The sequence below is a fragment of the Ostrinia furnacalis genome, unplaced genomic scaffold (genome assembly GCF_004193835.3).
Source record: "Ostrinia furnacalis isolate ACB-3 unplaced genomic scaffold, ASM419383v2 OfSCF7590, whole genome shotgun sequence".
Taxonomy (NCBI): domain Eukaryota; kingdom Metazoa; phylum Arthropoda; class Insecta; order Lepidoptera; family Crambidae; genus Ostrinia; species Ostrinia furnacalis.
The window spans coordinates 926,308-951,998 of record NW_021137829.1 but is presented as its reverse complement, the minus strand read 5'-3'; the positions used below and the strand labels follow the sequence as shown (position 1 = coordinate 951,998).

Here is a 25,691-nt window from a genome sequence, read left to right as displayed (position 1 = left end):
ACAAGTCCCATTTGGGGGCACCCTTGGGCTCGCTTAAAGTCTGTTAAAGGCTTAGAGCCCTTTGCACTCTTCTTTTGCCCAGGGAACATGGGAAATCTATCAGCTATCAATCAAAAAAGATTATCTGTACCAATCCTTGCTTTTCTCCTGATGAATAGAAATTTTCCCTAAGATTGTTCCTACAATCGAACTTAGTTTACAAGACTATCTTGTCGCAAGGCGGTCGACCGAATAATCTGGCAATTTCCCGCGCATGCATATGCATGAGACTCCTTTCTCCGCTCTGTCTGGGGTTTAATGGGATAGGCCTATCGTTTGCTAATTTACACAATCCACCGCCGTTTAATTTGGCAGGTAATTTAATTATGGTGTGTTCGTTACATCAGATTGTGATAATGTTTTGACTGAAATTATCTGCGTTAAATTACAGGACAGCGGTTTTATTTAGTAGTAAAGTAAACGTCGTAGTCGCCACTCTCTAAGATATTTCCAACTTGATAGTTTTACACGTGATGTGGTCAGCTCACTGACACGTTAACTTGGCAATTCAAAGGCTGTCGTTGGTTCAAAGTAAAGGGAAAAAGTCATCAAAAAGTCTTCATGTTCATAAAGATAAGAACTTTAATAGACAGACACTAAACTTCAACTTACCTAAAACAAAAACAAACATCGAGACTTAAAAAACTTATATTGAAACTATCATCAGTTCCTCTTCTCTTTCGGCACAGCTTTTCTTCCTCCACACAATTTCTTTACTACCAAAACAACTGCTACAACAATTACTGCTACCAACGCAGCGAAGTCCAAATACATCTTCTGGTAGAACGCCATGTTTAGCGCGGGTGACCTCAGATGGGGTGCCCCACCAGTGCGGATGACGTGCGTCACCCAGTGCACCATCTCTTGACCAGGGGGCACGGGACGGTGGTGGTAGATCGAGGATAGTTCTTTTGCTTGTTTTCTGTAACTGGAAAAGATAAAAAATGCGTATAGTATAACTAAACTAAACACTAAAAGCAAGATGAAAATGTTGATGCTTTCGAAGTTATGAAATTGAGAACTCAAATTGGGCGCTCCCTAGTCAAAAAATGAGATTATTTACTCAACTAGGCCAAAGAAAAGCCTAGCTAAATTAATAATTAATATATTAGTGAAAAGAGATACAAAATGATGTCTTACGAACAAAAATTTTAGAAAAAAACGAGAAATATTTGCCAATCTCGCCCTCATAGATACAGGTGCAGTACATAATTATGACTCTACAACGATTGTTGTTGCAATTTCAACTACATAATTAAGGTTAGTAATTAATAAAGTATCTACTGGTAGACTTAGATATACCTACCACCGTTCATACTTTAACAATCATCATCATTATCATTTCAGCCATAAGACGTCCGTCCGTCAACTGAACATGGGCATCCCCCAATGATTTCCACTATGGCTGGTTGGTGGCGACTTTAACTAAGACATCATTAATTAGACTTACTTTGAATCGCTCAGCATTGTTTGTATAGCAGTCTTCAGATTTCTGGGCAAATCATAATTCAGGTGTACTTTAAGGGCATATCCCTTAGACAGTGCTTTGTTGATGTTGATGAACTGGTCAAAGAAGATTGGAACTCCGATGATGGGCACGCCAAAGTGGATAGCTTCCGTCGATGATAAGTGACCACCGTGGGTGATGAAGAACAGGCAGTTGGGATGTGCTGCAATTAATATCGTTATTAATTAAGGTCTTTCAAAAGCTCTAAGTTACTTACCAGTTAATGGTCGTCCCCAATTTTATTCACATTGCTGGTTTGAATCGACCAGATTGACAAAAGAAAGAATTTCCTTTTTCTTTAATAATGGATAAATCTCGTGTAGCGTTAGCATAGCTAACAATGTACGCTGTCATATTATCATCTTGACCAATTAAGCTTATATCAAATGCCTTCCTATGACGAATCATAAAAGTCACCACCAGGGCAGTGCACCAATGATACAGCACCACAAAATAAGAAGAAATTACATGATTAGATGCTTAGTAAGCAAAATAGTTGTGTTCCAAGAAGGAGAAGCGAATCGATTGCGGAATTTAAACTGTCACGAACTTGTCTAGCGGGGCTATAGGTATTATCGTAGTGCCTGTAGTGTCTAAAGTAATACCTAAAATACTAGGCTGAGGAGCCCATTTGGTGATATGCAAGTTCTTCGGTAAATTCGGCAAATCGGCTTCGAACTTCCAAATGACGGTTTGCTTTAGTTCTCCGAACATCTTCACCAGCCCTTCCACAACTGATTCTGGCAGGTCCTTGCTGTTCCAAGTGGATCCCATACTGAAGTATATGACGCCATCTTTTGAGTTATCCATTAATGTTTGTAAGTCCTGAAATAGACATAATTAATTTCATTCAATCACAAAAAATGTATAATATTTAAGAGAGACAGATGGATAGCATAGATTTAAGTACTTTGTTGTTGTTACCACATAAAACAGAAACATAAAAGAATGGCGGCGGTCTTATCGCTAGGAAGTGACCACTTCCAGACAACTCAGGGAGAATATACCTACATAATATTTGGTATAGCATAGCAAAAACAATGGATTGAATCGTATTGTTAATGGCAGTGCTTCGTAACATATTTAATCCTCTCGCTCGCTAGCCAAATGAGATACGTACTTTCAAGTAACTATCTCTTTCTTGAAAGTAATCACAAACTTTGCATTTCTTAGCTTTATGTCAGCATATAAGTATTAAAAAGTACATTAAAATGTTCAAATTATGCCTTACTTTTGGCAACGGCTTGGCAGGGCTCTCGATGTGGAACCCGCCAATAAATTTGAAGTTCTGCGGCGTTCTTGGTATGTTTCCAAAAGCGTGGTGCTCATTGCCGAAGATCAAAGAAGCGTTGTATATGAGCTGGTCGTAATCTGGTAATGTATGCCCACGGTTCTCTAGCAGTGGTTTGAAGTACTTGGTGAAGGCTTCCTTTTCTTTTGGCATTGTGCTTGTCCTGCAATGAATAAATGAGTACAAAACTCTGCAGGCAGCAGTACATCACTAAAAGATTAGAGAATTATACGAATAATTCCTCAATGACTAAAAAATTTAAGAAATCTTGCATAACAATTTCTTCAGTCTCCAATGCAGTTGTTTTTTATTGTCTTAGAGTAGGCGCACACTGTTGATTTTTAGTTGGCCGATAGTTGTGCCCGATTTTAATTTGTATGAAGAATGGGCCAAATCGAATCGGCGTAGTGTGCGCACTCCCATACATGCCCATACTGATCAACTGCCCGACTAAATTATCGGCCGACGAAAAATCAACGGTGTGCGCCTACTCTTACGTTTACAAAATTCACCATGTGTTTTGTTTTGAGAATTGAACGAATAATACAGAATTATTTATCCTTCACAGAATGTGTAGAGGTAAGGCTATTGCCACTAACAAGAAATATTAAAAGCTACCGGTACCTACCACATAAGAAACATATTTCTATTTTGCGTTTTCAGTCTATGTTCGAAAACCGGTGCTTTTTGTATGGAGTTTGACAGATTTTTGACGTTTGTCAAAGTTAAAGTAAGGTGGTGCAACCAAGCCTTAATAGACATAGTGCTCAGTTAGGTAAGATGGTACTTGACCAGTTTTTCAGAGAAAGGTTTACGTATAACAAAACTTTTTGCCTCACCACTTCGTCCAGGTCCATAAGATCTGCGCCCACAGTTCCTCCAGCCTTTGTTTGAAGGTGAAGGGCAGCACGTTGGATGACAAGTAGTCGGCGCTGTAGGCAGGGTTTGTCGGCTCATCTATCAGTCGAAGAACCAACCAGTGCGCGCCCATAGAGTAACTCCAGATCATTGGGCAGTTGTAGAGAGCTGATAATCTGAAAATATTTATGTGCAATAAATCTAAAAATAATTTTATTATAACTCAAAGGTGACTGACTGACTGAAAGACATAGTGATCTATTAACGCACAGCCCAAACCACTGGACGGATTGGGCTGAAATTTGGCATGCAGGTAGGTAGATGTTATGACGTAGGTATCCGCTAAGAAAGGATTTTACGAAACTCCACCCATAAGGGGGTAAAACGGGATCCACGCGTACAAAGTCGCGGGCGACCGCTAATAAATAAAATTAAATAAATATTGAAAATTGTTGGCTCTACTTCTCTTATGGCGTCAAATGTCAATAGTGGACTAGTATCAAAGAAATCCAATGACCGATCCTGCTCTACCAAAATCCTGGTACTTCCCACAACCTTCACGAGACCCCCAGTCTACAGAGTCCCAGTCGGTCTACTTACACTACGTCATCCGATTCGTAGTCGTCACTCGATAATTTTCTGTCCCAACGGCCATCAGTTGTGTAAAAGTATGACATTAGTTGTAAAATTAATATACTCGTAATTTCTATAATCTAGTAAAATAGATAAAAGCTTCTATTTGATCGACATGATCTCGTACCTACTAATGACTATTTAGTTCTAGACCTGCAAAGATTTACATAAAGTACGTCACCGTCTGTTCGTAATAACGACGAAGAATGGCAGGATGGGCTGGCCAGTCCCGCTTCGTTGGTTTTAGTATACGGTACGAATCAATTTGTAAAAGGTCAATCTAACCTATTTTTATAAACCCCAACAGACACCCAAAAGCAATTTTCTCCAATAAAGAAGTCGTTACCATTTACCAACATTTAGTTAATAAAAGTTCGTACCCAAAAATCTGAGGACCATTCAGGTTATTTCTAGCATATGATTGAACTTATATAAAAGCCAACACTCCAATTACATCTGTAAAATTGAATTATTTAGTTGCTTTATTAAACTCAGCAAAGAAAGTCTATCGAGCTCAGGAACAAGTGACGTAAAAATATTCATAGTCATTGAGTCTGAAATGGTCGATTGTAAAGCACACAATCGGCTAATGAACGTACACCGACCTTTAAAAATAGTCATCTTCTTCACCTAAGTCAAAGTCACGCACCGAGCAAAAAGATAATTTGGGTCGTTATAGTCGTTTTACACCATGGTAATCACTTACCATCAGGTGATTCGTCTGTTTTCGGCCTACAAACCCCACCGCCACTGGACTATTTGAGATGAACCCACTCTTAACTCAAGCATATTTTAGGTTACTACGAGGGGTGGACGGAACTCAAACAGTTCCTTTTTTTTTAATTACTTTTTTTAATGGGTCAATTGAGATCGTGTGACCCAATCATGTGGTACAAAACGACCCGATTAGAGGGTTCGATATTGAAATTGACTTACCCAGAATATATTTCCGTCTCATACAGGTCTACTATCACAGCATCAAACTGCTGGCTTGTGTCTTCTAAGAACTTCTTCACGTTTTCATGTTCGAACATCATAATACTGGAATATAGTCCGAACTCTTGCATCATTTTGACATCGTTCATCGGTATTTGTCCATCCATTACACTTTTGATAGAGAAGGTAGAATCTCCTACGAAAAGTCAAAAATGAGGTGTCTTTGGCCCAGAACAGACGGTGAAACGCAACTGCAACGAAACTGCAACTGTTACTTAGTTACTTTTGAGTTGCATCTAAGTTTCTGCCATAGCGTCCGTTGAGAGACCCCACATGACGCGACCAGTTTGAAACTTTCAGTTTCAGTTTCATTCATCAGAATCATCAGAAAGTTGCAGTTTCGTTGCAGTTGCATTTCACCGTCTGTTCTGGGCCTTAGGGACGTTATGTGTGGAAAAGCTGCTCTAATGAGTCGAGTAAGATAAGAAAAGGGATCAATCTTGAATGAAAATGGGTGGCGCCAAGCAATTATAAGCATACGACTTTCATACAAATACAGCAGTTTGTCCAGAAGTAGGTAGTGGTAGTGCAACAAAATAGTGCCATAATAGTGCAGCAAAGCTAAGCATATTCGGGGCATGTTTTGTATCCTGATGATGACCCCTTCATCATACTAAATACAGAATTTGAATTATACTCATACTCAAATGGCAAACCAACGAAATCATTTTATCACCGATTGGAAAATATTGCTATGATTACTTCTTACCTGACACCATTAACTGATGGTTGCTGCTAATGTCGATTTGTCGAAGCTTTTCATTTTTCTCATTTTTCAGAGGAAATGCTGTGATAAATTTAACCTAAAAGGACACAAAGCGTCTAAGAAACTATAATATATTCTTGAATTGTGATTTATAAAATCTACAATTCGTGCAAAGGACATCAGTGAAATTCCACAAATCGTGTGTCTAAAAAATGCATTGACAAACCTAGGATTAGCCTTAAAAGTGCAACATTATATTACAAAAGTTCTTGAGTCCAAAGTCCAATCCAAAGTTATTGAGATTTTTGTGAAATTTTAAGTAAAAAGCCGGAATCAGTATAAAAGACTTCACTGTAGCTTCACTACTGGACCTGCTTGCATTTTTTTTTTCTAGAAGTAGTTCAATAGTAGGTTTTAATAATCACGATACCGATGACCCCTGTTACACCCTGTATTATTATCCCGAATTCGACTCTACATCTGCTCTCGTATTTATAATTTTAGATCAGAATTCCTAATGATCTTCCTGCAGCATTTAATCGACTTTAGCATCATTTAATTCATAAAATTTGAGAAAGGTCGAATAATTCCAGGATGTTGTTATTCTTGTTATCCCTTACAAACCAACATGAGCTTTATTATTATGTTTATAAGTGTAATGTTAGTACAAAACTACACATTTTAATCATTTTGGATAGATAATTAACACCATTATTCTTACCTCATGCCCGGCCTTTAGTAGGTGTCTAACGTACCCTTCTCCCAAATTGTTCAAACTCCGAATTGGAAAAGGGAAAACCACTAATATTTTGTACGCATCTGCACAACAAATTACTCCCAAAACACATAAAATTATTTGTGCTTTATCCATTTTCACTTCAAACAGTGTACATTTGAGTTGTTTTAATTACACAGTCACTAAAATATTAATACTACTATGAGAGTTACGTCCGACTGATAAATAATAATTTATCAAAGCGTGATAAAACATTAAATATTGATAAAACTCTATGTAAAAGTGTTTAAGTCAAAATGCTTGGTTCAATTCAATAAGTTATTTCTCTTCTAATGTTTTTACTAACTAAATTATTACTCCATACCATCACTTTTGTTTTGTTTATTGATAACCTTCAACCAACCGGCGCATGCGTCGAAATAACAAAACACAATCACAAAACAGCACTAAACTTTACATCGATGATTTTCTCATAATCCAAAACTCTTTAAATTAACTCTAGTTAAAATACAAACTTTCTAAGCTTTATAATAATTATTCTAGACAAATAAATGTACCGAAATTGAGACCACACGGGGCGGTCCCAAATCAACTATTGGGTTAATAACAAACGAGCATCTAGATATCGACCAAACGATGACGTCACTAGAACACCGATGCAAGGTCGCGTCAATGGACGGGGAAAAATAATTTGTGACTTGTGTGTGATATAAATACGGGCCACAGTATGAACAGGCATTTAGGCAGACTCTACACGTTGGTGCCAAATTTGGTCCCAATTCCTCTCGTCTAACGTGTGGATACAGAAAATGGTATTGGCACCAACATTGGGAGTTGAGACGATGGCGTTGAGGCCAAAGTGTGGAGCTGGCCTTATGCGATATTTATACAGACATTATTATTTTTGGCGACATTTTTAATAACTTAGTGTTGTGTGCAAATAATGCCAAATAACATCTAAAAATACATAATCCCAAAATCACTTCGGTGAAATACCTACACAGCATTTGTAACGTTATAGAGCGCAATACATCTGCAGTACATCTATACTAATATTATAAAGCTGAAGAATTTGTTTGTTTGTTTGTTTGTTTGGTTGAACGCGCTAATCTCAGGAACTACTGGATCGATTTGAAAAATTCTTTTTGTGTTGGATAGCCCGTTAGTTCCTGAAGGCTTTAGGCTATTTATCATCACGCTTAGACCAATAGGAGAGGAGCACCAATCAAGAATATTTCAAATCAGTCAATTTTTTCCTTTTGAGAGCTGACGCTGCGTAAACGGTTAAAGTTTCGCAAAAATCATGTATGACAGGATTGTTCCCCTTTAAAAGTTCTTTAAAAAAGTCCGTGGTAGCATATGTCTATCTTTTAAGGTTGGCTCATAGTAACCATTTTTATGCAAAAAAAATCTGTTTTAAAATAATGCATTATTTGCGAAGGTGTTTTTATAAACATGATATTAATCCTTACCCAAACAAATAAATTATTCACCACAAGTATTTAATTTTAAACATTCTTGCCCTTTACACCATTCGATTTCAATAAATATCTTAGGAGATATCGCAGTTTTAAAATCACATCGCAGCAAAATAATGATCAAGTACTACGCGCGCTACTGATGGATCAATGCACAGCCTAAACCGCTGATCGTAAAGACCTGAAACATGGACGGTGTGTTCTTTGTATGGCGTAAGCATCTGATAAGAAAGGATTTTCCAAAATTCTACCCCTAAGGAGGTAAAAAGGAGGGGCAAAGTTTGTATGAAATAACGAGATTCCTTCGTTCAATCTACTTAAAATTTTGCATAAGCATTCTATAACAGAATTAATGGAAGACGTGTTTCGTATTTTAGTGAAATGCACCCCCTAACTATGTTAAAAAGGGGTAGAAAGTTATTTTAGTGGTGATTTGCTTCAAAGTTGATATTAATTACTCATTAGTGCATTTTTTTACAATCATGACGTCATGTTAACGACTACCATACTCTAGGGGCCTCCACTTAAACCTCGGAGTGGGTGCCCGCTGCGTGCGCTCGCCCAAAAATGCATAGTTGCGCTGTATACATAAACTCATTTTCGCGCGAGAGTTTTGGCGGAGGCCCTTGAGGTAGTGGGAGTAGTCTGGAGGAAAAGCTCCTTCTCCCACGGCCAGGGGCATGCTGGAAGCTTGGTGATTCCAGCACCCGTAGGAAAATATAAAAAAAAGTTTACCAATAATACTGCGGTAGGTGTAGTTTTCGATTTCGTTGTAAAAAAATAATACCACCGAGTAACTTTCACCGGATCAAAGGCCGAGCTGCATATTCATAAAATATAAGAAAAAAATATTTTCATGTTTATTTAACCTGATTTTTATATTTTAAAAGTATTCAAACATTTAGAAAATAACTTAAAACATTTAAAAATAATCGTATGAGAACGTTTTCGACTTCTCCACGGACGAAGTCGCGAGCAAAAGCTATTTGTAAAATAATTAGACTAAATTATTAAAAGTGCCTACCCAAAGTCATTATTCCACGCGGACGAAGTCGCGGGCACAGCTAGTCTACTATATAAAAATAAGTCGGGTTTTCCTCCCTGACGCTATAACTCCAGAACGCACGAACCGATTTCCACGGTTTTGCATTCGTTGGAAAGGTCTCGCGCTCCGTGAGGTTTATAGCAAAGAAAATTCGAGAAAAGGGGGTAAAACGGGATCCACGCGTACGAAGTCGCGGGCGGCCGCTAGTTAGTTATAATAATCGCAATATTTTGTGAGAAAAACGGACTTCGATCAAATGTTACAAATCCTACAGCACATAGGTGGAAACGAACGTAGTCGCAAAAGCAAGTAACGATAGCTGGAATCCTATTCCTCTGTGAAAATAATAATTAATAGGTAAAACACTCATGTGGTCATTTTCAGTTACGTTTAATTTATCAACCTACATAATTAGTTCTAATCTATAATAATGTTGTTGGTTTACCGTAATAAATAAAATAAAATAAAATAATCTAGTTTTTCTTAAACTTCTTCTTACTCTGTCTTTTATTACTCTCTCCAAACACCAAATTCTTCAAATATATCACCAATGCAATCACAGCTATAGCTAGCATTAAAATATCTAGATATGCCTTCTGGTATAATGGTACGAGATTAGCCGGTGAGCGTAGGTGTGGAGCTCCTTGAGTTCGGATGACATGCTCTATCCAGTGTACTAACTCCTTGCCAGGGGCTATTGGACGGTCATGGTATATCTTAGACAGTTTCTTCACTTGTTCTCGGTACCTGGAATTTATATTAATATTAATAAGACTTGGTGGTGTCTTTTCTATTTAATGTCATGTGTTTTTGAACACCCTGACAGCTCATATAAAATTGAGAACAGTATCACAACAGTATTGCTAAGATACATTGACTACTTTAGGTGCCACAAACAATATGCTTACTTTGACTGGTTACATTTATATGAAATAGAAATCTCTCAGTTGTTGAAATAGAAATGCTATTTTTAATGCAGTAAATAACTGTCCAACAACTTTCTTAAGTGTCCAATGACTGGCAGTTTACCATATAGAATATCAGATCATTTTGGTTATCTTCGACGGTTTGATCAATCTGACGCTGACTGTACCTACTTACAACAAATGAGTTAAGTAAATAGATTTCATTTACTTACTTCGGATTGTCAAACACAACGTTAATAGCAGATCTTAACTTCTCGGGCAATTTATAAGAAAGAGCCACTTGCAGCGCATATCCTCTGGTAACCGCCTTCTCAATGTTGAGGAACTGGTCGTATGAGATGGGAACACCAATGATGGGGACTCCGAAGTGTAGGGCTTCGGTCGAGGATAGAAGTCCTCCGTGAGTTATGAATAGCTTGCAGTTGGGGTGCGCTGGAAAGTAATTTAATAGTAAGCCTGGATAAACTTTTATTCGGGCATTATATCGATAACATATACATTTGTCATCTAAAATCACCGATAAGATTATCATGGCGCGTAACCTAGCCCGGCTGGCTTGTTAGCCAGTTAACAATTTAAGAGAAGAAGTATTTTTAATTGTCCTCTCAAAAGCACCTTTTTTGCCAAGAGCGGAGAGATTGCCTATCTTATATTTAACTGCCTAGACACTGCTAGATAATGCTGTTATCATTTTTGTTATGGGGACAGACTTAGGTAAGATTGTAGTAGCTAGCCTGGTGAACTTAGGATAAGCTCTAGCATACCAAACCAAGCAGAAAAAGTTGCCTTCACTGGGACTCGCACCCGGAACCTCTGATCCTAAGACAGATGGTCTTCTTACCATCAGACCACAGAGGCTTTTAGCTATCTTGTCGAGTATTTGTATAAAAGCCAGTTCAACAGTGACTCTTACCTAAAATGCTCTGCTGTGGCGCCCACTTAATTAAGTGAACATTCTTAGGCACGTCAGGAAGGTTTCCTTCGTACTTCCAAATTACCGTAGCCTTCAGTTCCCCGAAGGTCTCGAGAAGACCATCAATTATTTGCATCGGTATAAGCTCGCTATTCCATACTGATCCCATGCTGAAGTAAATTACACCATGTACAGCATTATCCATGATGGTTTTTAAATCCTGAAATAAGAAATCTTTATCTTAAAGATCACCAAGAAAGAAGCATCATCATCACGTCATTAGTCTCCATTGCAGGAGCACCACCATCTACAATTTACTAGAAAGAGACAAGTGGAAGATTTGGCATACACTCCACACGCTGACAGAAGGGTTGCGGAGGCCTGATGTTCATATAAATGTATCCCTAAGTCGCCTCTTACGATAAGACTCTGGCGAAACCACATGTACAACATCCGTAAACGAACTAAAGTCACTGACATAGCCCGACTGATTAGCAAGCTGTAGTGGCAATGGGCAGGGCACATAGCACGCAGAACTGACGGCCGATGGAGCAGCAAAGTTCTGGAGTGGAGGCCACGTACCGGAAAATGCAGCGTGGGACGTCCACCCCCAAGGTGGACCGACGACCTGATAAAGGTAGCAGAAAGGCGCTGGATGCAGGCCGCTACCAACCGTGCGATGTGGAAGTCATTGGGGGAGGCCTATGTTCAGCAGTGGACGTCTTGTGGCTGAAATGATGATGATGAAACCACATGATCTGATGTATTGTTTTAACGCGTCCAGTTGCAAGGTCACTCACCTCAGGTAAAGGTTTTACAGGTGCTTCAATATGGAACCCCCCCACAAATTTCCAGTTCTGGGGGGTCTTCGGTGTGTTACCAGACGCATGGTGGTCATTGCTTAGCACCAATGACGCGTTGTAAATAAGATCATCATAATCCGGCATGATCATGCCACGCTTTTTTAATTCAGGGCCAAATATGCTTATGTAAGCTGCTTCCTCTTTTGGCTGAGTTATGAAGCTGAAAAAGAAAATAGAGATGGTGAAAATACGCAGGGCAATCCAAAACGACTACCTTCTTTAAGCTAGATTTGAAAAACACGGGTATCCATTTTTTGATGACTGATGTTGCATTTTTTAAGAAGTTCAGATTTTGCGATATTAGTGATCTCATCAAAATAGAGCCAAGATTTGCATGAAAGCGAGTTTTCACCCTGCAGGGTAAACCATTAATCATAATTTTAAAACTAAGTATTTTTTTTTTATAAAGGATAATTTTAAGTTAAGTAATTCTTCTACTAGGAGTTGATTCACCACAAGCGATGGGTTGGAACTACTGTACCGATCGGCAACCCGACTCTAACAAACACCATAGAGTAGAGCTATTGTCGGCTCATTAAAATTAAATTACTACCTATCTTACTTACATTTTAGCATATCGCCATTTTACATTCTCCCAGAGCACTCGGAAACGGTCTGTGAAGGAAAACGGTGCTATGGGGGTCGTGAAGTAGTCTGAAGAATAAGCAGGGTTTGTTGGATCGTCGATCAGGCGCATGGCCACCCAGTGGGCTCCCATGGAATACGCCCAGATCAGGGGGCAGTTGTACAGAGCTGCGAATCTGGAGATGGAAGATTTCTTTGATTTATAGCAGCCTTTCCCAAAGTGGGCAATAAGTAACGCCTCTCTGTGGACACTGCAGACCTAAAGGCGTTATGAGACCCAGAAAACAAATCGGGGCGTTGTGTAGAGGCTTGGGAGGCGATTTATAATTTTATCTTAATTTACACCGACTGAGCTCTCGACTCTCAGCTACAAATGGGGGCACTAAAAATTAATTATTCTCAAAGTGGTCAGTAGACAATATAAGGCAAAAGATAAAGTTTCACACTAAATTGTTTTTTCTTTTTCTAAAGATTTTCGTTACAACCCGGTCGAGTTAAGTGCGCGTGCGCACCTCGCTGGAATGCGACTCTCCGTCGCACTTACCCGCACATTTCGGGACGTTCGCCCCGTTCATACCAGAAGTCACGGTCGCCAGGTGCTACTTGTACTACCGTACTTTACCGGGTGATAAAGGGTTTCATAACAAGTATTTGCACTGCCCGCATCCATTCGCTCCCCATAACTTCAGTACCTACTAAATTCAGTATTAGGGGCTAATTTAAGTGAGAAAGAAATAGCATCAATATCATTATTAGGTACTCAGAACATATTTTCATTTTTAACTTACCCAGCATAGAGCTCAGTCTCCAACAAATCAGCGATGAACACATGGAATGTCTCTTTTGGATTCCCCATCAGTGCCTTCACATCTTTATTCTCCAATGTCTTCAGAGCTATATCCAGGGTCAGACGCTGGAGGAACTCCACGTCACTGCTTAAGTCCAGGATGTTTTCAAGAATGAAACTTATGTTGTTGAAATTCTCGTCTTAAATGCAAATGAACAAGGGCGTGAGAACACGATGGTAATTATGAAAGTTAAATAAGCAACATCAAGTAGGTAAATCTAGTCCGAATACCATAGTTTTAATAGTTCGATCGGTGTAGTGGTTCGTAACCCCATAGATCTATGACGTTCGTAACGGACTACTATGCCAGACGCTGCGGGTTCGGTTCCCGCACAATAGGTGCAAACATATTTTGTGTGCATTAACAGTGGTAGGGCAAGCTATATTTGGCGCGTGTATAAGTGCCCTGGAAAGGGCCTATTGAAAGACTATGCATTTGAATTTGTTTTTTTTTTTGTATTGGTTGCTGTTGCTGCATCGTCGTCGGTAGGTACCTATGAATGTATCAGAAAGAAGAAAAAATAAATTTAGAAACTCACTAGCTATGATTTCGTAGTTGTCACTAACATCGATTTCACGCAGGTTTGGAATATTCTGCTTCTTGGGGAATGCTGTTATAAACGTCACCTGAAATCATGAAAATTCATTATGAAAACATTTTTCACGTACCTACAATGTTGCTGTTACTTGTTACCAAATTTAGTATTTCCTTCGACAGTAAGTTGCTTCAAAATATCATAGGCATATTATGCATTATACCTACTAGATTATTACCTACTTAGGTAGTACCTATCGGTCTTTTTTTAGGTTACCTAGTGGTTTGTAAAACACCATATTGCATAAAAATATGAACTTTTTAAAGTTTCACGGCGAAATAATCAGGTATTGATCTTTCTAATTTTTAAAACTTATTAGAGTTGCTTTTTCATTTTTATTAACGTTAGCCACTAATTTAATAACATACCGAAAATTTTAATTAATAACGACTGACTTCTTACCTCATGTCCAGCATTTATCAAATGCCTGGCATACCCGTCGCCCAAACTGTTCATACTCCTCACCGGGAAGGGAAAACATAGTAACACTTTGTACGCTTCTAAGTTCACTGCACTGGCTAATAATAAACAAATAAAAAATAATCTCATCGTGCCACTACCGCACTGCACTATCTCTGTCGAAGAATGCCAATATCGTACCTAATTACCTATCTAACATCGACTGCGGCACATTAAAGACAGAAATCGAACGCCCGTATTTACAAACATTACTATGAGGTCTTGGACGCTAAAGGAGAGACACGAACAAATCGCAGAGCTCTATTCAACGCTGTGCGTTCGATTTGCTGCCTCACTTAAACAAGCATCGTTTGTGAATACGGGGAATTGTAGGTACATTTATTGGACTACGGTACTTTAAAGACTGTAGGTAAGTACAATCTTAATATCCCAGTATTAAGTGCTATTATGCAATGAAAATGTTCCTCTAGCTTGCTGTCGTTTGTAACTGTCGTACTGGTGTTTACATTCATGTTTTGTATACAAAATGGTTCGTGATTACGGTAATTACATAGGCAGTTTCCACTTATGTCACCCTGCATTATTAGCCGGTTTTACAGTGGCACAGAATAAATAATGACAGTGGGTAGATGAAAAACACCTTGACAGTGCAGGAAAAAAATTGCTAAGGATGAATCGCTAATCCATTACGTACCCGAGAAGCCATTCCGTATTTTTTTAATATTGGAAAAGTTTTCCGGAAAACGTAAAAACCCTTTTGTTGTCTATTCTGTAGCTTGGGCACAGAATACATGGCTTGGGCTTGATTTGACAAAATTAAGACTGTTGACAAAACGAATTCGGGTCTTCTGTTTGCTAGGTCCCAATTCCAAGTAGGTACATAATTCTCAATAGTCTAATGTATAATTTCGCATGATAAAAAATTTCCTGTCCAAGCAACCCTTTATACTACATATTCAAAATATCCATCTAACTTGGACTCGCATTAACATGACAAACGCAATTCTATCAATTCAAGCCCGAACTTGGTTTACCTTACCCTTGGAAACTTATTTCATAAATTAATCGTGAGGTCAAAGGTCAATGTGTTACGATCTTGAGTGCCCAGACTTCACTTTTTACCGTCCGTTAGTTTGGATGACTTGTGATTTGTATAAGTAATCGCCCAAATCTTCCATACAGTAGGTACACTTATTGAAATAAAATAAAATACTAAGTTGGCCACAAGTGCTAACAATCCGTGCTGTATATTATTTTCTAAAAGGTTATCAACTTAAAGTCAACCGCTTTGCACTGGTGGGAAATCGACACTGAATTTCGAACTCCTGTCCTTTTGATTACTTTCGTCGCGGGTCCAACGACAGCTTAACTTTCCCCCGGGGCAAACCTGACCTTCACTGGTTGGGTTATTGGCAGTCAAGCTGTAGATCCTGGTTACACAGGAGTTGCAGCGGTGGGAACGAGAGGTGGGAATAGTCCCGTAATCACTAACAAGGCGCACGTTGGTAGACCTCATGGTAACGTAATTTTTTTAACAAAATACTAATGTTGTTTTTTTTTTCAGTCACAAGTCACTCGAAAGTGACGCTAACTAGTGAGCGCATTATAAATGAAAACAGTATATTAACGAACTTAATTTAATGATATAAAACAAATGCCATAACATATTTAATTCAACAACACAACTTCATCGTCAGATCACAAATAGTAATACTTTGATAAATTAATACTAAATGATAATGCATTTTTGTAATTCTTAATAATAGATATTATTATGCACAATAAATATGAAAATAGTTAAGAATGTCATTAAATACTGATGGTCAATATTTTACTGGATTATGTTTTACAAATAAACTGATATAATATTTCATTAAAATAATATCGATATTATTTTGTAAATATCGATATTATTTTAATACCAAAATTATTTACTATAAATACAAAAATATTCACAAAAAATAGTCCTTCAATTAAAGTTTTAATAAGCGTGAACTTTTAGGTTTACCATTCGAGTTCACTCACGCAATACACACATGTTTGTACAAATATTTGCAAATTGCAAAATCTGGGTAGAGCAAAATAAACTTTACGTTACTACTCATAACATACATTTTCATTTGGTTCAATTACACAAATATTTGTACAATCATATGTCATGTAAACATAATTATGTCAAAACTAATAATAATATGCACACTAACGATAGCTTTATTATTATACATATCAAAAATTGATTTTTCTATCCATTTATAATATCACTGATATTTATATTTCTAAGACACTCAAAGCCTTGACTTAGCTTTAAAAACAAGAAAAAATGTAATAAACAATTTTAAACTAGACTGCACATCAAACGTAACAGTCACACTGCAAATTTCGCTCTTATTTTGCAGGAAATAAGGCTAATCTAAAGTTCAATGTGTTTAGGCTGATGTGATGGATATGATAAAATACGCAAAATAAAAATCATTATTTTAAATCTGTACTATAAGTATTTTTAGTCAAGTCTTACTTTTATAAGCTCAATTAATATTCCATTACATGTTCGACTAATTTCTAAATTGAAAATTGGCCATTTTATTCATTATTTACAAATACAAAATTTACGTTTGTTTTATACCTAAAAACTTTTCCAATATCACAAGGTGTTATAATATTGCAGTGTTGCTACAGAAGAAAAAATAAAGCGATAAAGGTATATTCATACTACTAAAGTCCGGTACCCGAGCAGATATAATTTCGTACAATGATCCCAAGCTACCCCATCCTTATTGCGGGCGGCAACGGGCGACCGCGAGAGAATCCGGGCATGGGCCTATGGTAGTAATATGAATACACATTAAAAAGCAGAGCTATTATTATTATTATTTCTAGTCTTTAAAATTTTATTTCACTGGGCACTTTAGGATTATTACACTGAGAAGTGCTATTAGTCATAATTAAATAAAATTATATTACAAAATTTAGTTATTTCAGCTCAGCTGGTGAATCCAAAAAACAATATGACATTCATAGGAAACATTAATATAGTGGTCAAGGCAATATACAAAATAAATATTGAATTTACATTTACTTCAAATATATGTAGTAGTAACTTTAATATAGTCAGTTTGTTTACAATTATCGTCAACTTTTGTTAAAGCTATGGCTGGTATTATTGTTCTGTAAAAATGTCGGCGTCTTTCCTTCTTTGACTACCCTCAACGCTTGTAATACTCTAGCGGTGTCCAATTCCTTTTCTGAAGGCCTCTCATTGTCCAGGCATAGTTCTGACATCCGCGCATTAAACTGCTCTATGACCTTCACTCTATAATCTATGGAAGACGCCACAGGGTTGGCGGTCAACCATAGATACTCCAAACAAGGGAGTTTGCAAATATGCTGGACTTCTTCAACATCTGTGATCATGTTGCAGCTTAAATCTAAACTTTCCAATGAGTATAACCTGGAAAATCCTTGCAGGGTTGTCACTTTGTTCTGGGATAGGTCAATTTTGACAATGTTCCCGATTTTCGCGTGCCAGTTTTCGCACAAAGAATAATTGTTCATAGACAAGTTGAGTATCCGAAGGTCGTGTAGGCAGGATATGTCACATAGTTCTTTAAGTCGGTTGGAGGAGAGACTCAGATGTTGTAGTTTAGGCACCAACTTGATAGCCCAATCGACTTGCTCTATGTTATTGCTGCCGAAGTCTATGACCGATAGTTTGTTCCATTTCTGCAAAGACACAAAATATTTTTACTAAGATTTTAGTTCAATGACCCATTTATTAAGTAATTAGCAGCAATAGATAAATATATTGGTTGCTTGCTCGCTATCTAAACATGTGCGAGCTAACTGGGTCACATGATCGCATCGCTTTGCACATAGGGTTGCCAGGGGTCCGACTTTAGCCGACATGTTTGGCTTTTTACGGACTTGTCCGGCCAAATATTTTCTTGTCCGGCCTGTCCGGTTAGGCTTTTTATGTGGCAGTCTATTGTCGAGCCACAGAATAATATCAAGTACACGTGTGCGCGCACATCAGGGTGTTGGGCAACTGATTCGAAGATGAAAGTTGATCGTACTCAGTCATCATGACCTATGATACCAAAATTGCATATATAAATGACCGGCCGAATCCAGCTTTTATGTTTTTGGACCTGGCAACCCTATGTGCACAATAATGTCACCGATCATCAAATCATTATGAGTATAGTGGCCAAGTTTTTTTGAAATTGCTCGTTTAGTAAGGGTATAGTTTTGTAGTTGAAACTAAACTAAATTAGGTACCTAACCAATAATGTCTAAAATAATATCTCCTAGGCAAAGTTAAGGTCACAGCAAACTTATCAGCCCGGAAAGGGATCAACACCGTATCGCCTTTCGCCGCGAGGCAAGGCGTTTACGTTACGGTACGGTACGGATAAGCGTGCGTTGCAGTACTTACCGCCTCGAGTTGATACGGTTACGATCTGTTTCTGGGTTGATAAGTGTGCTTCGTCCTTTATAGTAATTTCAGTTTTTGAGTCACAATGGCCAAAAAAGTGAATGGAAATAGGGTTGATTCTGATACCACTGAGGGTGATCTAAAGGCACTAAAGCAGTGTTTTTCAACCTGTGGGTCGTGAGACCCTGGGGGGTCGCGAAGCCTCTATAGGGGGGTCGCGAGAGGTCGTAAAAACTATCTTAGTTAAAAAACGGTAAAGCTTTAAAGATAGATTTATCCGAATTCAAATTTATGCAAATGCATAAATGTTGTATGGATTGAAAAATTCGTTCCCTACAACATCTTTGTAGTATCTAACCTAAAAAAATGCATGAAAAAAAGCGACCGACGGAAGCGAAAAAAAAGTACTAGGGGGTTCGTGTCATGAAAAAGGTTGAAAAACACTGCACTAAAGGCTTCAGCTTGACTTTATTTTTAGGATCTGTATAGCCTACCTAATGTAGAGAGAATGTAGTCACATTGCTTTCAGACTACAACACGCACGTGCAACCACCATAGCGTGTATCAGTCGACCTCTATTTGTGTCGTCATGATGATAACAGGAATGTTCAATGCAAATGATATCAATTTGCTATCGTAAATGCGCAAATAATGTAGGTAAGCGGTTCCCAAACTATGAATTTGAGGTCCTTATGTATTTTTTTTTGTAGGTTTTAAATAACTATGTTAGTTATAGGTATACTGCTTTAGATTTTCATTGACATTATTAATATTATAGGACTAGACAAGGTTTCTGGTTTCTAAAGTTGGGATCCACTGACCTTACAAACTGCACAAAATTATTTATTCGAGAAACATATTTCAATTAAAAGGCCAAGGAATATGAACAGTTTTAAGCTTACGACATACATGAATCATCATAGAAGGTAAACTACCACGGCAAAGTTTTAGGTAGGAAATAAGTTATTTACTTATAGTCAAACAACCACAATGATCCTTATTGAAACGATTACTTAGTGACTAACCAATAATAACAGTGGTAAAGCCCGGTCTGTGAGCACGTAGAATTTTGTCCAATGACCCCAAGCTACCCATCCTTATCGCTCGCGCGTAATTATATTGCTGTCGCGACTGTGCGACGAACGCCCGCAGTGAGTGTGCGAGCGCGACAGCAACATAATTACGCGCGAGCGATAAGGATGGGAAGCTTGGGGTCATTGGACAAAATTCTACGTGCTCGCAGACCAGACTATGGTTCCCCTCTTAGCAATAAGTAAATAGAGATAGGGTCATAAATATTGAAAGTTAAATTAAAAAATCTACGAACCACTGTATCTGCTATGCTTGATGGGTCCTTGTGTAAAATATCCACTAATAGAAACTCGTTGAGCGATACAACACTGGCTATCATCACTGTTAAACTCACTAGCGTATCACGGAGAGTGCCTGAAACGTACAATATAGTTCCAATATACTGAACTGTCCTATCCATGACATTGACAGCGGGGCGCCACCGTCTTTATCGGTTCGCTGGTTTCGATTTTTGCCATGTTGGAAACCATATAGTTGAACGATGGTAGCGCCCCCCTGTCATTGAGTTTGGTGGAACAGTTCAGCGTGGGTCATCTTTATTATTATTCTTTATTTGAAAGGAAAGACTAGTCATGACTTTAGAAAAAATAATTTAATGATCTTAGCAGACTTATCAACTCGGAAAGGGATCAACACAACACTGTTATCGCCTTTCGCGCGCTGTCAACCGCGAGGCGAGGCGTTTACGTTTACAGTGCGGATAAGTGTGCGTTGCTGTATGGAGTTTCATACAAAGAATTCTGAAAGCCTTGAGTTGATACGGTTACGATCCCTTTCCGGGTTTGATAAGTGTGCTACGGCCTACGACCTTAAACTGTATCCTAATCAAATAAGTTTTAAACAAACATTTTGTAGACATTTTTCCAAATTTACATAATGTAAATAGGCTTAGCCCAGCTGAACTACCATTATTTTGTACAAATTAAACATTCATTTTCCTTGAAGTTAGAAGAACACAATGAAACATTGTCCCTCAGTTTAAACTTAAGTCTCAAGTTTGGCTATACAACCAGGCCTGTTTATCTCCGCGAGTTTACATCGAAAACAAAACACGCACGATGGCCCACCTACAGGATACTATTCGACAAGGCCTCACATACGAGCGAACATTGACTCACGCACGCGTATTCTTGTGTATGATGGAAGATAACTTTAAAAAAAAACCGACTTCAAATGCGTGAACACAAATAACACCTATTCAACAAAAAAATAATCGTTCAAATTGGTTCATAATCGGCGGAGATATTGCGTATAAAAAGTTCATCCCCAATTTTCCACCCTTGGGGGTGAAATATTTTCTTCAAATTCGCATGAAACCACCCTTTTGATAATACCTATTCAACAAAAAAATAATCGTTCAAATTGGTTTATAATCAGCGGAGATATTGCGTATAAAATAGTTCATCCCCAATTTTCCACCCTTGGGGGTTGTTTTTTTTATTATTAAATTTAAATGGGACCACCCTTGAGGTATCCCAACTAATATTATAAATGCGAAAGTAACTCTGTCTGTCTGTCTGTCTGTTACGCTTTCCCGCTTAAACCTCGCAACCGATTTTGATGAAATTTGGCATAGAGATAGTTTGAGTCCCGGGAAAGAACATAGGATAGTTTTTATCCCGGTTTTTGAAACAGGGACGCGCGCGATAAAGTTTTTCTGTGACAGACAAAATTCCACGCGGGCGAAGCCGCGGGCGGGAAGCTAGTTACCTATACGCCGAAAAAAGATTTGTTCAAATCGGTTCATAATTGGCGGAGTTATCGCGTAACAAACATAGAAAAAAAAAACATACGGGTCGAATTGAGAACCTCCTCCTTTTTTTGAAGTCGGTTGAAAATAAAGAAAATGGTGTACTAAATACTGTGCAGTATTTAACTGCCTAAATAATAATAAAAACACAGAATGTACTTTTTTAAGTTGCCTCAAGACACTGAGAAATAAATAAGTAGTTAATATTATTAATGATAATTCATGCTAAATCATGTATTTCCTCCGCCATTTTCCGCAGTTTGGCACCTCANCTTCTTGGATATGGCCATATTATGGCGTTAGGTAAAGGTAAGTATCAGTTCTGACCCAATAGGTATCGCCTCCGACCCTAGTTTCGTTAGACTGTCGGCTCTCCCATGCCTTCCGAGTTTGTTCATCTTTAAGATTGCATCTAGAATAATTCTAGACTCAACCTTCACTGAGGTTTGCTCACTGCTTTTTGTTTGAGTGCTGCCTGGCTATNCTGTGATACAACTGTGTTAGCGAATAGTTGACAAACAGTATTTAATATTAACAGTAACCAAGTGTTTCATAAAAGCCTATGAGCAGAAGATAAATTACTTTTACGACTTTTTTTTACTGCAGAAGTATTTGGAAGATACAACTGACAATCATTTATTTACACATTTCTGGGTAATGCTATCACAAATTACACAAAGACAATATGCAAATAATATGACGTGCACTTACCAACACTTTGTATACACGGCATAGGCACTCCGATAATTTTTAAGTCTACCAGAGACTTGAAAGGCACTAAATCAAAGCGCAAATCATTGGGTATCACGTTACTAGTGCCCAGTTTGTCATAGTTTCCTTCTATGGTGAGCGAACGAAGCTGTGAACAGTAGTCCAGTACATGACTGAAGTCGTACATTTGATCCACTTTCTCGGTGGGCGGGCAGGCCATTTTAAGTCTTTCGCTTATAGCATGTAACTGGAAAATAAGTAAATTATGAATTTAATGATTGTATGTCTTTAAATTAATTACATAATTTATTTTTGGGCATACAACTGAACTGCAGTATTCCTGTGATTGTTTTAATCACATATTTTGAGTAGATATTTTATGTTATAAATAGCAATACATCACAATACAGCAATTTAATTATATTGACAAAATAACCTTTAAAATATTTTTAAACTTTATTGAATCAATTAAATTGATATAAGAAAAATAACACGGATAACATTATTTACAATAACTACTTACCAACACTTACTCATACAAGTAACTACAACATAAATAATATATTGATGAGTATGATGGTTCGTGAATGAATATTAATTACAATACTACAAGGTCTGGGCTTTACGCCAGACAATAAAGCTTTATCACTTAAAATAATTATATTGTAATGGCGGATTATTACATTGTGTCATGGCAAAATCAGTTGGACCAATTTTTACATACATTCTAATCCATGTTTACAATAAACAGTAATCATTAAATAGTAGTAATTTTACGCTTAGTTTTATTTTTCCACAAAAACGGCACGGGAAGAAGTTTCGGGTGTTCCCTGAAGAAACCGCTACAGGTGTCCATTACCCGCCCATGACGGCAACGGTAAATATACAAAATAAAGTACAATACAAACCTCCAATGGAGTCAGTTTAAACGACATCTCATCTTGCAACAGCACATCTCCTTCCAAATACAGTTTCTTAGCCAAATCTTGCAGCAAGAAAAATATATCATACAAATGAAAGTCTAAAAAGTGAGCAAATTCATACGGCATCGTCAGTCTTAAATAATTAAAGACATTGTTAAGGTATTCGTTTAAGGCTTCCCGTCTTTGTTCGATGAATTTCGGTGTTTTGTTGCGTATTACTTTCTTCGGTGGAAGCCACTCTTTGGACACCCCATGGTCGAACACAAGCTTGTCATGGAGTTCCACGAAGTCACTGTACCGATGCAAAACGCTCCAGTTCACAGGGCCCACTTTAATTTGAATTTTGTAATACGTAACATTGTCTTTCGTAGTCGCTTCGTCTATCCTCAATGTACTATCATTCCTGTGGTTTATGAAGGACGACATCTTGACAAACTTGTGTAGAAACTTGCACTTGACTCACCACTATCATTTATGCAAAACTTTTAATAAAATTTTCCATTAAATCTGACGCAAATTGTACACATCCGTGAAGGAAACACAAATGAAAATGGATTGAATGGATGACACTGACAGAAGACAGCTGACTGACATAAAACGTCATGATGGCAGTAACTAGGCATGGAACATTTCATGAATAGCAGGTGAAAAATCATGTGAAATGAATTTCATTAATCACACCTGCTATTTTACTTCACATAGACTGCTATAATTTCACAGTCAATGAAATCACGAATCACATGAATTTCATTCATTCATTCGAGCGAAGTCCGTGAGCGCACGCAGCTCTGCGAAGCGACCGAGCGAGTAAGAAGGAATGATTTGATCATGTGCGTGTTAGAAAAGGACAAGAGATGTGATGACGGACGAAACTAGGCATTTTAAATATGAACTTTAAACTCAAAGGTGTAAGGTTTAGATTTCCTTTTCGTGGTTCGTATGATTTCATTAGATAGCAGACAGATGAAATGAATGATTTTTCACTAGTCGCGCGGTTATTAATTGTTGCATACATACCGTTCTGTGAAACTGTTTGTTTTTTGTTGTGTGACATAAAATGAAACAGATATTGTTACATTTCATATTTTAGCTAATTAGCAATCGTTCATCATAATTCATACTTAATTAAAAGTAGCACATTATATGAAAGAGCTACATTATAACACTGCGAATAAAAATCATTGCCTGTGAAATTTCGCATGTGAAATCATATGAAAAAGAATCATCATTTCATATAATGAAAATGAATGAAAAATAGCAATCATTTCCATGCCTAGCAGTAACATATTGTTTTTTTAAAATGATGTAATGATGCAGAAATCTATGAATATTCTTATTTGTGTACTACATAATTATGTTGAAAAAAATAAAACAAAATATACCACCCTCCATTATTCATACCAAATATTATTAATTGCGAACTTAATTACGAAAGTAACTCTGCTTCTGAGGGCCTAGTATGAGTTTACTCTTTTCTTAAACTCACACTCAACCCCACTCAACCCACTGAAAGTATAGCCTGACCAGGAACATAAAAACCCTGGCATGGAGGCGCGTCAATTGCATTTGATAGTGCAACACTGAGTACAGTCGTACCTGTGTTAAATTAATAGGCTAACTTTATGTATCAGGATTCAGGATTACGGGCTAATTTGATATTTTCATAAATTAACGAAAAAATATTATTATAGGTAACCTGGTTTAAATAAATTAAATGAAACCGTCAATCGAGTTAGTAGGATTTATTTTATTATTCATCAATAATCAAATTCAGAACTTGAATATTCAACTGCAATGTCTGCTCATGAACGCTTCAAACTCGGTACTTCTTTCCCAATTCCATAAAATTCAAAACTTAGAAAGTGATAAAAAACTTTAAAATAGGTAGTTGAAACAAACCACAGCTAATTTTCATAGTGGACTGTACTATACGATAAACATGTCAGTCAATTTGACAACCTTTGTCGAAAAGATTATTGTCCGAACCCTTAGTAGCTATTTCTCTTCGACAAATACTTTAAAACATTGTGAACCACTTTTCTTTCACGACTATAAAAAGATTTTTGCAATTTAATTCACATAATCAATTGCGCACATTTAAAATAAAGTTTGTTTATACTTTGACAGCAACAGACTGACATGCAAGGTGACATGTCAATGAAGTTTTCAGTTACTTTTGCCATTAAAAGAAATTAGTACCATTAGTTTTCCGCAACATGGCGAGGGTTTTTATGTTCCTGGTCAGGCTATAACGCCCGTATTCACAAACGACCTACTTGCTTAAGTGAAGCAGCAAATCGAACGCACAGCGTTGAATAGAGCTCTGTGATTGGTTCGTGTGTCA

The 25,691-nt window shown here is 37.5% G+C and overlaps 3 protein-coding genes across 3 annotated transcripts; all 3 read right to left on the bottom strand.

Annotated features, from left to right (window-relative positions):
- Positions 1 to 601: 601 nt before the first annotated feature.
- LOC114365422 (UDP-glucuronosyltransferase 2B1-like) lies at positions 602 to 7,681 on the bottom strand. The gene is made up of 8 exons (XM_028321995.1): positions 6,752 to 7,681; positions 6,034 to 6,127; positions 5,265 to 5,460; positions 3,677 to 3,871; positions 2,778 to 3,000; positions 2,152 to 2,371; positions 1,490 to 1,709; positions 602 to 967 (listed from the first exon to the last, which is right to left on the bottom strand). The coding sequence occupies exons 1-8, from the start codon at positions 6,899 to 6,901 to the stop codon at positions 703 to 705; spliced, it is 1,563 nt and encodes a 520-aa protein (XP_028177796.1). The 5' UTR covers positions 6,902 to 7,681; the 3' UTR covers positions 602 to 702.
- A 2,046-nt stretch (positions 7,682 to 9,727) lies between these two features.
- Positions 9,728 to 14,686, bottom strand: LOC114365436 (2-hydroxyacylsphingosine 1-beta-galactosyltransferase-like). Its single transcript, XM_028322014.1, has 8 exons — positions 14,422 to 14,686; positions 13,963 to 14,050; positions 13,365 to 13,563; positions 12,558 to 12,752; positions 11,830 to 12,151; positions 11,129 to 11,348; positions 10,428 to 10,647; positions 9,728 to 10,036 (listed from the first exon to the last, which is right to left on the bottom strand). Exons 1-8 carry the CDS (start codon positions 14,566 to 14,568, stop codon positions 9,763 to 9,765), a joined length of 1,665 nt encoding a protein of 554 aa, XP_028177815.1. The 5' UTR covers positions 14,569 to 14,686; the 3' UTR covers positions 9,728 to 9,762.
- A 2,383-nt stretch (positions 14,687 to 17,069) lies between these two features.
- LOC114365446 (nischarin) lies at positions 17,070 to 23,908 on the bottom strand. The gene is made up of 4 exons (XM_028322025.1): positions 23,333 to 23,908; positions 22,425 to 22,671; positions 20,199 to 20,317; positions 17,070 to 18,159 (listed from the first exon to the last, which is right to left on the bottom strand). The coding sequence occupies exons 1-4, from the start codon at positions 23,771 to 23,773 to the stop codon at positions 17,569 to 17,571; spliced, it is 1,398 nt and encodes a 465-aa protein (XP_028177826.1). The 5' UTR covers positions 23,774 to 23,908; the 3' UTR covers positions 17,070 to 17,568.
- Positions 23,909 to 25,691: the final 1,783 nt, after the last annotated feature.